The 13,450-nt window shown below is 45.5% G+C and overlaps 1 protein-coding gene across 1 annotated transcript in view; it reads left to right on the top strand.

Annotated features, from left to right (window-relative positions):
* Positions 1-1,609: 1,609 nt before the first annotated feature.
* The window catches only part of LOC120995148 (mitogen-activated protein kinase 14-like), a 386,582-nt gene continuing 374,741 nt past the window's right edge, over positions 1,610-13,450 (top strand). Inside the window, 1 exon segment of the mRNA XM_040424160.1 lies at positions 1,610-1,827. Within this exon segment, the coding sequence (XP_040280094.1) occupies positions 1,709-1,827 (119 nt within the window). The 5' untranslated portion in view covers positions 1,610-1,708.

Raw genomic sequence — 13,450 nt, forward strand, 5'->3', positions numbered from 1 at the left:
CCAACATAAAGTAGACATTTGGGGAATGTTAAGTAATAAATGTTTTATGAGGTATCCCTTTCTGTTTTAAAAAGCAGAGAAATAGAAATTTTGAAAATTGAGAATTTTCCAAAAAGGTCTTGGTAAATTTGGGATTTTTTCATAAATAAAAAGGTGAAACATAAAATCATGAAGCATAATGTGTCACGAGAAAACAATCTCAGAATGGCTTGGAGAAGTAAAAGTCTTCCAAAGCTATTACCACATAAAGTGACACGTCAGATTTGCAAAAAATGGCCTGGGGCAGAAGGGTGAAAACTGGCTGAGGGTAGAAGGGGTTAAGCTGATCAGTGGAGCAGAAGTGAGCAGGAACTGCTGCTCCACCAATTGACTCAGTGACCAGCGCTACCGAGGAGGAAGCTGGAGCCGCTGTGTGACGTGACTCACTGTCACTGACATGCCATTAGTGAGCAGATAGTTGCATAATCTCTAAATACGGCCCTGCCCTATAGTCGTGTGAAAGGCAGGAAGCAAAAACGAAAAATGTAAGCAAAAAAAATAAAAACTGTGATAAGCAGCTTGCTAGCGGTCTTACATTTAGACAATTTTTTACACCAGCGGTTTTGCTGGATCCGTCATGGATCATCAAAAACGCTTCAGTTCTGATAATACAACCGTCTATATCCATTATGAACGGATCGTTTGTATTATCCTTAACATAGCCAAGACGGATCCGTCATGAACTCCATTGAAAGTCAATGGGGGACAGATCCATTTTCTATTGTGTCCTGACACACAATGTAAGTCAATGGGGACGGATCCGTTTTGCTCCACACCACATCGCGGACAGAAAAACGCTGCTTGCAGCGTAATTCTGTCCGCGATGGGGACGCAACTAAACGGAACGCAGTCTGGTACACTCTCTGGTTTCGTTTTACTGGCTAGGGCAGCTCTAAAGCCCGCCCATCAGTGCCAGTGATGTCACCGGACTTCCTGGCAGCCCCATGGAGAGCCCGGTTTGTTACCATAACTCCTGAAAATGACTTTGCCCTGCGCGATTTAGCTCTGATGCTCAAGTCAGTAGGGCTGCCGGGGTGAAAATGGAGGTATGTCCCCCTTTAAATGGAAATTGAAAAATAATAATAATTGTCCCAGAGGCTCCACATAAATAAAGGAACTTACACTCACCTAACCGGCTGCTGCCGTTCTAGAATTATGCTTTGGACAGTGTTAGCAGCGTGCCTTGTATGGAAAAAAGTGTGCGATGCTTGCCGCATATATTGTCCCTCAAAGGTTGGGTGGCGTGCTTCAGCCCTTAGCTTGTTCTGTTCTTGTTGACTAGAATGTATTTTCTATAAGTAGGTTCTGCAAACAACTCCATTCAAGTCATCATCTAAGTTGGAGGTGCTCCTGGCAAGACCCTCCATTAATCCTACCTCCAGCAGCTCCATTCCAGTCAGCTCACCAGTGAGTGAACCGTCAAAAATTGAGCTGCTCATCCAGCGCTTCGAAGCTTAGCTTGATTGAAACTAACCAGAACTCTGGAACCCGCGAGCGAATGCTTCGAGCTATTACCGCACATGCGCGGTGGGAACTTCAGGTTGCGCAACTCACGCTAAATCTCGCGGGATTTGTTGTGGGCTCGGGTCTGGTAACAGGGGGTACAGAGTGCCGAGTTTAATCTGGAGTCAGGCGGACTCTCCAGAGAGTAGTGTAAGGCGCAGCAGCAATGTCCTCTAATTCCCATTCTGGATTCTACCGCCAGGAGCTGAATAAAACCCTGTGGGAGGTGCCCGTGAGATACCAGAATCTGAATCCTGTGGGTTCCGGTGCCTACGGCTCGGTCTGGTGAGTGTACTTCGAATAAGAAACCTTGTGCGTTTCGGGGGAAGAGCTGGGGGTCAAGCTTTCCTTTTGGAGGATCACTAGACTTCATGATCCACCCCCGTCCGGGCCAGAACCGAGTGTGGCCGGTGTCTTTGGTAACTTATTTGCCGTGTATTGAGGCCTAGCGTCTTTAGGAAAGGAAGGAAGTTTTTATTGTTCCGCGCAGCGGGCACATTCCTCAGGACGGAGCCTGCAGGCTGACATGTCCTTTACATGAAGTAGTGATTCTGTGTCTGTAAGTACATGTGCACACCTCCCGTTCTCGTCTCAGGACTTGGATGGCAGCTGCGATATGCATTATTGAAGGGACTGGAGGCAGCGCTGCAATTACCATCTCCGTCCAGTGTACAGCCAGAGCTACAGGATAGCAGCTGACTGGTGGGGGTGTGGGATGTCAGACCCCCACCAATCTGACACTGGTGGCCTATCCTGACGATAGTGAATAGTGTCAAATGATGTAACGCCTACTGATCAGTACTTGCTACACAGGACACCCAGGCACTGTCTAAGGGGGGGAGGGGTCATCACTACAGTCAGTGATTGGCTGATTCCCTGTGTGTAGAGAGTGATCAATAAGGTGGGTATGACTTTTATTATTCTAAAAAAAAATGGCCAGGCAATCCCTTTAAGGGATTAACTTTGGTTTTTCTGCACCGATTTTTCTTGTAGAATAAGCAGATTAGTACAGAACCTGCAAAGTGTATGAGATCAGACGAATCTCATATACATTTAGCTTTTTTTCTTAAAGGGTTATACCCATCACATACAATTAGGGGCATTTTCTGATGGGTGCGGGTCCCACCTCTGGGACCTGCACCTACAAGGAGAACAGAGTGGGGAGAGCTGTGGCTGGAGTAGGGTTGGACGATATCAAAAATATTCCCACGATAACGATATTAAGAAATTTATCGCGATAACGATATATATCACGATAAATACCCATTTAGCAGAAAAAAAAGGAGACGTTACACTGTATGGGGCGCGGCCACAAGGAGACGTTACACTGTATGGGGGGCAGCCACAAGGAGACGTTACACTGTATGGGGGGCAGCCACAAGGAGACGTTACACTGTATGGGGGGCAGCCACAAGGAGACGTTACACTGTATGGGGGGCAGCCACAAGGAGACGTTACACTGTATGGGGGGCAGCCACAAGGAGACGTTACACTGTATGGGGGGCAGCCACAAGGAGACGTTACACTGTATGGGGGGCAGCCACAAGGAGACGTTACACTGTATGGGGGGCAGCCACAAGGAGACGTTACACTGTATGGGGGGCAGCCACAAGGAGACGTTACACTGTATGGGGGGCAGCCACAAGGAGACGTTACACTGTATGGGGGGCAGCCACAAGGAGACGTTACACTGTATGGGGGGCAGCCACAAGGAGACGTTACACTGTATGGGGGGCAGCCACAAGGAGACGTTACACTGTATGGGGGGCAGCCACAAGGAGACGTTACACTGTATGGGGGGCAGCCACAAGGAGACGTTACACTGTATGGGGGGCAGCCACAAGGAGACGTTGCACTGTATGGGGGCTTGGATCCACCACCAGAGGACACAGGCAGCTCTGTAAGTAGCACCACACTACACTTCACCCCCCTGTAAGGCTCCATTCAGACGTCTGTATGTGTTTTGCGGATCTGATTGCCAGAACTATATAGAAAATGCCTTTTCTTGTCCGCAATTGCGGACAAGAATAGGACATGTTCTATATTTTTGCGGAACGGAAGTGCGGACCCGGAAGTGCAGATCCGCAATTCCGGATCCGAGCGGGACAAAGTCTGTCCCCATAGAAATAAATGGGTCTGCAATTCCGTTCCGCAAAATGCGGAACAGAAATGCGGACGTGTGAATGGGGCCTAAGGGTCCCTTATCACCGCCAGTTAGTTAGGTAGTTGGCGCCCAGCCCACCGCACCGCAGTCGCTGATTAGCGTCATCGCTTTCGCTAATCAGCACTAGTACTATATAGTAGGGGTGGGCGATATGGCCTAAAATCTATATTGCGATATAATTTTAAGCATGTGCGATATATATTGTTTTCTATATTTGGGGGGGGGGCGTGTTTAAACTTTTTTTTACTTTTTATTTAATAACTATTAGTCTCCTTAAGGGCTAGAACGTAGAACCCTTGTAATATTCACCCTAATAGAGCTCTATTAGGGTGAATAGGACTTTACACTCTCCCTGCTGCCCTGTGCTTTGTGCACACAGCAGCAGGGAGCTGATCCCCCTCCCCTAAATGGTGCCATCCCCAGTCCCCCCCCTCCCCTAAACGGTCGGTGCCATCCCCAGTTCCCCCCCCTCCCCTAAACGGTCGGTGCCATCCCCAGTTCCCCCCCCTCCCCTAAACGGTCGGTGCCATCCCCAGTTCCCCCCCCTCCCCTAAACGGTGCCATCCACAGTTCCCCCCCCGACGCTCACAGGAATACATTTAAAAACTAATCAGTAACTTTAACTTTATTCATTGGTGATCTCTTTACTGTATACCTTACTAGGTCTTAGCTCCGATAACAGCAGGCAGTGCGGGGGGCGGCGCTCACTCACTGACGTCACGCGCCTGCGCCACCTAGTGGGAGGAGCAGGCGCGTGACGTCAGTGAGTGAGCGCCGCCCGCACTGCCTGCTGTTACCGGAGCTAAGACCTAGTAAAGTATACAGTAAAGAGATCACCAATGAATAAAGTTACTGATTAGTTTTGAAATGTTCTACTGTCAGCGGCGTGGCCCTGTATGTTCTAACCCCCAGGCAAGCGTCCCTGTCACCATGGGAACGCCTGGGGGTTAGAATATACCATCGGATTTGAGTTTTCACGCGCTCACTGAGATCGTGAAAACTCAATGATTTACTGTCAGTCCCTCCCCTCCTCCTCTTTTGTCATTGGTGGTCAGCGGCAGCCGCGCACAGTGCGGAGGGAGGGACTCTCTCCTTCTCCACTGTGCCGGCTCAGGATCATATCGCGGTCCGGCGATATAGGCGATATGCTCAAAATCCATATCGTGGCACAAATTTATATCGCATATCGCCTATATCGTCTATATCGCCCGCCCCTACTATATAGTATCTGTAAGTGATCAAGACTGATCGCAATCAGATCTATATCAGTACATTAGGGTCACCTTAGGCTCTACAAAAAACGCAGTGTTCGCCTGATCTTGTGCGCACACTTGCGTTCAGTCCGCCCCACCGCAGTGACAGAATATTATTTTTTTCTGATCACTGCAAAAACACAGTAAAATCGCTGCGGCGCTATAAAGATCACTTTTGAGCTTTTTGGATCTTTATTAGCGATCGCAGCTTTACTTCGAAAGCACTCCTATGTCCTTTCCCCCTTTTTTTTTTTTTCATCCACATTGATCGATGCGAATGAATAAATCTGTACCGTTCAAAAAAATCTCATTACCCGTATGCTCAATATAAGGAGAATAGCAGAAACTCCTAATGCTGGCCATACATGTAATGATTGCGGAGACCCTCAAATGCCAGGGCAGTACAAACACCCCATTTTGGAAAGAAGACACCCCAAGGTATTCGCTGAGGGGCATATTGAGTCCATGAAAGATTGAACTTTTTGTCACAAGTTAGCGGAAAGGGAGACTTTGTGAGAAAAAAACAAAAAAAATTCTATTTCCGCTAACTTGTGCCAAAAAAAAAATCTTCTATGAACTCGCCATGCCCCTCACGGAATACCTTGGGGTGTCTTATTTCCAAAATGGGGTCACATGTGGGGTATTTATACTGCCCTGGCATTTTAGGGGCCCTAAAGCGTGAGAAATAGTTTAGAATCCAAATGCGTAAAAATGCCCTGTGAAATCCTAAAGGTACTCATTGGAATTTGGGCCCCTTTCTGCACGTTGGCTGCAAAAAAGTGTCACACATGTGGTATCGCCGTACTCAGAAGAAGTAGGGCAATGTGTTTTGGGGTGTATTTTAGAAATTGTAAATTGACAACTTTGTATAAAAAAAATGGGCAAAGTTGTCATTTACAAAGCTATTTCTCTCACTCAGCATGGGTATATGTAAAAATACACCCCAAAACACATTGCCCTACTTCTTCTGAGTACGGCGATACCACATGTGACACTTTTTTGCAGCCTAGGTGCGTAAAGCGGCCCAAAGTCCAACGAGTACCTTTAGTCTTTACAGGGTTGCTCACAATTTAGCCCCACCCAAAATGCCAGAACAGTAAACACACCCCACAAATGACCCCATTTCGGAAAGTAGACACTCCAAGGTATTCACTGAGGGGCATAGTGAGTCTGTGGGAGATTTTTTTTATTTTTTTTTGCCGGAAGTTAGCAGAAATGGAAACTTTATTATAATTTTTTTTTTTTCCTCAGAAAGTGTTATTTTCCACTAACTTGTGAAAAAAAATTAAATCATACAAAAACTCACCATGCTTCTCCGCAAATACTTTGGGGTGTCTTCTTTCTAAAATGGGGTCATTTGGGGGGTATTTATACTATCCTGGCATTCTAACACCTCAAGAAACATGACAGCTGCTCAGAAAGTCAGAGCTGCTTCAAAATGCGGAAAATTCACATTTTTGTACCATAGTTTGTAAACGCTATAACTTTTGCGCAAACCAATAAATATACACTGTGACGAAACCAACCTCGCCACTGGGTGGTGGAGAGGCGTGGCTACCAGCCTCTTGCCCCAGGATTTTGGGCCCTCTCATCAGCCATGCTTCCTATGTTCACAAAGGACTTTTACAAACTTTTGAACCCCTGGTCTAATTCGTGCCATTTTGGGATATGTAAAATGTCTCTGTCTACTGTAAAGGGTGAGACATTGTATAGTTGAGTAGTGATGTCTGTCCTATTGTCCCCATGTGTGTATTGGCGAATTCCCTTTGTCCTGAGAGATAATTGAATTACTCCTCGGTTGTCTCCAGGACAGAAGACACTGTGTATTCTCCTGCCTGTGATACAATTGCATCAACCCATTGTGTAAGGTAGGATTTTGTGTGGGAGTGTCTGAGTGTATTGTACGTGTTTATTGGTTGTTTTTACAAAACACTGTGAGTGGTAATCTTGTGGGAAAATGTGTATAAGTCAATGCTTGTATGTTCAATAAAGAGTTCCTGTTTTACCCTTCATCATGTTGAGGCTGGTGTTTGGGTAACTGATCGACACTGGGGATTGCTATACGCTGAAGATTTGTTATACTCCCCTGGCTATACTACTAGCTCTTGTAAGAGCTTTTCCTGCTCTCTGGATTTAGGAGAGGTTCACCCACTGGAGCCTTGTCGTAGGTCCCGGGTGGGTAGGAGACGGTGCGACCTCAACCAAGCTTTGGCGGTTTGTGGGGTCTTTAGTGCTTAAGGTGTCAAGTGAAGTGCTTGGAGTCCTCGGGAAGCACTAGGAGCTCCTGTCGACGGAGGTACCCGGTCGGGGTGCCAGGAGATCAGTTGCATACACTTATGGGATTTTTTTTTTATCAAAGACCTGTAGCACAATAAATTCTGACACAAACTTGTATAGAAATGTAATTATATTTGAACAATTTTACCAGAAAAAGTTAAAAATACTTTTTTTTGCGAAAATTGCAGTCTATTTTGATTATCAGAAAAACGAAAAAATCTCAGCAGCAATCAAATACCACCAAAAGAAAGCTGTATTTGTGAGAGGAAAGAGGTAAAATTCACTTGGGTGCCAAGTTGCATGACCGAGCAATAAACTGTTAAAGTTGTGAAGTGCCGATTTGTAAAAAAGGGCCTTGTCACTCGGGGGGGTATAAACCTGTGGTCCTTAAGTGGGTAAAAGTTTCTATCATATCCTCTGTCTCGTCTTTCTTCCAAGCTTTACATGTTAAGGTCCTTTAACCTTTCCTGGTAAATTTTATCCTGCAATCCATGTCCCAGTTTAGTAGCTCTTCTCTAAACTCTCTCCAATTTATCAATATCCTTCTTTAGATATGGTCTCCAGTTCTGCACAAAATACTCCAAATGAGGTCTCACTAGTGCTCTGTGGAGCGGCATGAGCACCTCCCTCTTTCTACTGGTGATGCCCCTCCCTATACACCCAAGCATTCTGCTAGCATTTCCTGCTGCTCTATGACATTGTCTGCCTACCTTAAGTCTTCTGAAATAATGATCCCTAAATCCCTTTCCTCAGATACTGAGGTTAGGACTGTATCACTGATTTTATATTCTGCTCTTGGGTTTTTTCGCCCCAGGTGCATTATCTTGCACTTATCAACATAAAATTTTAGTTGCCAGATTTTTTTACTATTCCTCTAGTTTTCCTAAATCCTTTTCCATTTGGTGTATCCCTCCAGGAACATCAACCCTGTTACAAATCTTTGTGTCATCAGCAAAAAGACACACCTTACCATCGAGGCCTTCTGCAATTTCGCTGATAAAGATATTAAACAATATGGGTCCCAGAACAGATCCCTGAGGTACCCCACTGGTAACAAGACCATGGTCTGAATATACTCCATTGACTACAACCCTCTGTCTGTCCCTCAGCCACTGTCTAATCCATTCAACAATATGGGAGTCCACGTACAGCCTTATTCTACATAGTTAAAAAAACGAATCTTTATTTCATGATGGAATAACCTTTGGATGGTAATATATTCTCCTCCAAAAAGCATTTTATATATAAAAAAAAAAAAAAAAAAAAAAAAAAAATCGTGTGTGTGTATATATATATATATATATATATATATATATATATATTTTTAATCATTGATTTTTATCCACCCTGGTTTGGACTTTTCGGACGTGCCAATATGTTTATTTGTTTTATATATTTTATATGTAAAATTGGGAAAGGGGGTGTATTATACTTATTATTTTGGTGTGCTTTTTTTTTTGTATTTTATTTATTTTTTATTTTTACTTTTTATTTAATAACTATTTCCCCCTTTAGGGGCTAGAACCTGGGATCTTTTTAATCCCTTGTCCTATTAACCCGGCTAGAGCTCTATTAGGGTGAATAGGACTTCACACTCTCCCTGCTGCCCTGTGCATAGTGCACACATCAGCAGAGATGATACCATGGCAGCCAGGACTTCAGTAGCATCCTGGCTGCCATGGTAACTGTTTGGGGCCCCAGGATTACACTGCTGGGGCTCCGATCAGAAGCTGCCTGCCACCAATGAGAATGGGAGGGGACCCTGTGGCCACTGCCACCAATGATTTTAATACTGGGGGGGGTGCACTGCACCACCAATAATTAACCTTTTAATACAGGAGGCAGGTGTCGGCAGCAGAGCAGCGGCAGTTAACCCCCTCAGCTGCCGTACCTGAGGGGTTAACTGCCGCTGAACGCAGCTCCCTGTCAGAGGCAGGGTGTCGGCTATGTGATTCTGCTGCCGACACCCGCCTCCTGTATTAAACGTTAGAGGACCTTTCATGGGTTCGGACTTTAGAGAGGACCTTTCACCGATTATTACACTATGAACTAACTATACAGACATGGATAGCGGCGCCCGGGGATCTCACTGCACTTACTATTCTCCCCGGGCGCTGCACCGTTCTCCTGCTATGCCCTCCGGTATCTCCGCTCACTAAGTTATGGTAGGCGGAGTCTGCCCTTGTTCTTCTGTAGTGCTGGCCAATCGCATTGCAGAGCTCACAGCCTGGGAGAAAATAACCTCCCAGGCTGTGAGCTCTGCGCTGCAATTGGCCAATGCTAGAGCAGAACAAAGGCAGACTCCGCCTACCATAACATAGGGACTGGAATCTCCGCCTACTATAACTTAGTGAGCGGAGATACCGGAGGGCATAGCAGGAGAACGGAGCGGCGCCCGGGGATAATAAGTGCAGTGAGATCGCTGGGCGCCGCTATACATGTCTATATACTTAATTCAGAATGTCATAATCGGTGAAAGGTCCTCTTTAACCGCCTAACGCAGGATTGCGGTCCGGAGGCGGCAGCCCTGCGTTCAGCGACGCATATACGCATCATCTCGCGTGAGCCGAGATTTTCTGTGAACGCGCGCACATAGGCGCGCGCGTTGACAGGATCGGAAGGTAAGAGAGTGGATCTCCAGCCTGCCAGCGGCGATCGTTCGCTGGCAGGCTGGAGATGCGATTTATTTTATTTTTTTTAACCCCTAACAGGTATATTAGACGCTGTTTTGATAAAAGCCTCTAATATACCTGCTACCTGGTCCTCTGGTGGTCCCTTTTGTTTGGATCGACCACCAGAGGACACAGGTAGCTCAGTAAAGTAGCACCAAACACCACTAACTACACTACACTACACCCCCCCTGTCACTTATTAACCCCTTATGAACCACTGATCACCCCATATAGACTCCCTGATCACCCCCCTGTCATTGATCACCCCCCTGTCATTGATCACCCCCCTGTAAGGCTCCATTCGGACGTCCTTATGATTTTTTACGGATCCACTGATACATGGATCGGATCCGCAAAACACATACGAACATCTGAATGGAGCCTTACAGGGGGGTGATCACCTCATATACACTCCCTGATCACCCCTGTCATTGATCACCCCCTTGTCATTGATCACCCCTCAGTAAGGCTGCATTCAGATGTCCGTATGTTTTTTACGGATACATGGATCGGATCCGCAAAACACATAGACGTCTGAATGGAGCCTTATAGGGGGGTGATCAATGACAGGGGGGTGATCACCCCATATAGACTCCCTGATCACCCCCCTGTCATTGATCACCCCCCTGTAAGGCTCCATTCAGACATTTTTTTTGGCCCATGTTAGCGGAAATAATTTTTTTTTTTCTTACAAAGTCTCATAATCCACTAACTTGTGTCAAAAAATAAAATCTCACATGAATTTACCATACCCCTCACGGAATCCAAATGCGTAAAAATTTTTAGACATTTATATTCCAGACTTCTTCTCACGCTTTAGGGCCCCTAGAATGCCAGGGCAGTATAAATACCCCACATGTGACCCCATTTCGGAAAGAAGACACCCCAAGGTATTCGCTGAGGGGAATATTGAGCCCTTGAAAGATTGAAATTTTTGGCCCAAGTTAGCGGAAAGGGAGACTTTGTGAGAAAAAAAAAAAAAAACAATTTCCGCTAACTTGTGCCAAAAAAAAAAAAATTCCTATGAACTCGCCATGCCCCTCATTGAATACCTTGGGGTGTCTTCTTTCCAAAAGGGGGTCACATGTTGGGTATTTATACTGCCCTGGCTTTTTAGGGGCCCTAAAGCGTGAGAAGAAGTCTGGGATCCAATAGTCTAAAAATGCCCTCATAAAAGGAATGTGGGCCCCTTTGCGCATCTAGGCTGCAAAAAAGTGTCACACATCTGGTATCGCCGTACTCAGGAGAACTTGGGCAATGTGGTTTGGGGTGTCATTTTACATATACCCATGCTGGGTGAGATAAATATCTTGGTCAAATGCCAACTTTGTATAAAAAATGGGAAAAGTTGTCTTTTTGCCAAGATATTTCTCTCACCCAGCATGGGTATATGTAAAAAGACACCCCAAAACACATTGCCCAACTTCTCCTGAGTACGGGGATACCAGATGTGTGACACTTTTTTGCAGCCTAGGTGGGCAAAGGTGCCCACATTCCAAAGAGCACCTTTCGGATTTCACAGGTCATTTACCTACTTACCACACATTAGGGCTCCTAGAATGCCAGGGCAGTATAACTACCCCACAAGTGACCCCATTTTGGAAAGAAGACACCCCAAAGTATTCCGTGAGGGGCATGGAGAGTTCCTAGAATTTTTTATTTTTTGTCACAAGTTAGCGGAATATGATGATTTTTTTAATTTTTTCTTACAAAGTCTCATATTCCACTAACTTGAACTCACTATGCCCATCAGCGAATACCTTAGGGTGTCTACTTTCCGAAATGGGGTCATTTGTGGGGTTTTTCTACTGTCTGGCCATTGTAGAACCTCAGGAAACATGACAGGTGCTCAGAAAGTCAGAGCTGCTTCAAAAAGCGGAAATTCACATTTTTGTACCATAGTTTGTAAACGCTATAACTTTTACCCAAACCATTTTTTTTTTTTTACCCAAACATTTATTTTTTTATCAAAGACATGTAGAACAATAAATTTAGAGAAAAATTTATATATGGATGTCGTTTTTTTTGCAAAATTTCACAACTGAAAGTGAAAAATGTCATTTTTTTTGCAAAAAAATCGTTCATTTTCGATTTAATAACAAAAATAGTAAAAATGTCAGCAGCAATGAAATACCACCAAATGAAAGCTCTATTAGTGAGAAGAAAAGGAGGTAAAATTCATTTGGGTGGTAAGTTGCATGACCGAGCAATAAACGGTGAAAGTAGGGTAGCTCAGAAGTGTAAAAAGTGGCCTGGTCATTAAGGGTGTTTAAGCTAGGGGGGCTGAGGTGGTTAAAGGGAACCTGTCACTGGGATTTTGGATATAGAGCTGAGGACATGGGTTGCTAGATGGCCACTAGCACATCCGCAATATCCAGTCTCTATAGCTCTCTGTGCTTTTATTGTGTAAAAAAAACGATTTGATACATATGCAAATTAACCTGAGATGAGTCAGAGCTTGAAAATATGACTTCTCTGGTCACACAAGTAAGGCTACTTTCACACCTGCGTTTGGTGCGGATCCGTCTGGTGTCTGCACAGACGGATCCGCACCTATAATGCAAACGCTTGGATCCGTTCAGAACGGATCCGTTTGCATTACCATGAACAAAAAAAAAATAAAATTTTTTTTTTTTTTGTTCATGATAATGCAAACGGATCCGTTCAGACTTTACATTGAAAGTCAATGGGGGACGGATCCGTTTGAAAATTGAGCCATACTGTGTCAACTTCAAACGGATCCGTCCCCATTGACTTACATTGTAAGTCTGGACGGATCCGTTCGCCTCCGCACGGCCAGGCGGACACCCGAACGCTGCAAGCGGAGGACAAACGCTGCCAGACTGATGCATTCTGAGCGGATCCGCCTCCACTCAGAATGCATTAGGACTGGACGGATCCGTTCGGGGCCGCTTGTGAGAGCCTTCAAACGGAACTCACAAGCGGAGCCCCGAACGCTAGTGTGAAAGTAGCCTTAGATTTGACTCTTTTATGTTAATTTGCATATGTATCAAATCTTTTTTTTACACAATAAAAGCACACAGAGCTATGGGGACTGGATATTGCGGATGTGCTAGTGGCCATCTAGCAACCCATGTCCTCAGCTCTATACCCAAAATCCCGGTGACAGGTTCCCTTTAAGTAGCAGGCTACATAGAGCGGCGCCCAGGGATCTCCCTGCTCTTACTATTATTCCTGGGCGCTGCTCCGTTTGCCCGCTGTGGCCCAGTTTCCGTCTCCTGCTCCATATGCTAATTACTACTATCGGAGCAATGGGTGTTCCTTCTCCCTGGCTGTAGCGCTGTCCAATTGCAGCGCAGAATGTCACAGCCAGAGAGAAGGAACGCCCAGGAGAGAAGCTGATGTCTCCTCCCCATTGCTCCGATAGTAGTAATTAGCATACGGAGCAGGAGATGGTAACTGGGCCACAACGGGCGAACGGAGCGGAGCCCAGGAATAATAGTAAGTGCAGGGAGATCCCTGGGCGCCAGTCTATGTAATAAGGAAATCAAAGGGGCAGTAACAATTAAAACGAGGTGTTT

This window comes from Bufo bufo, chromosome 3 (assembly GCF_905171765.1).
Source record: "Bufo bufo chromosome 3, aBufBuf1.1, whole genome shotgun sequence".
NCBI lineage: Eukaryota > Metazoa > Chordata > Amphibia > Anura > Bufonidae > Bufo > Bufo bufo.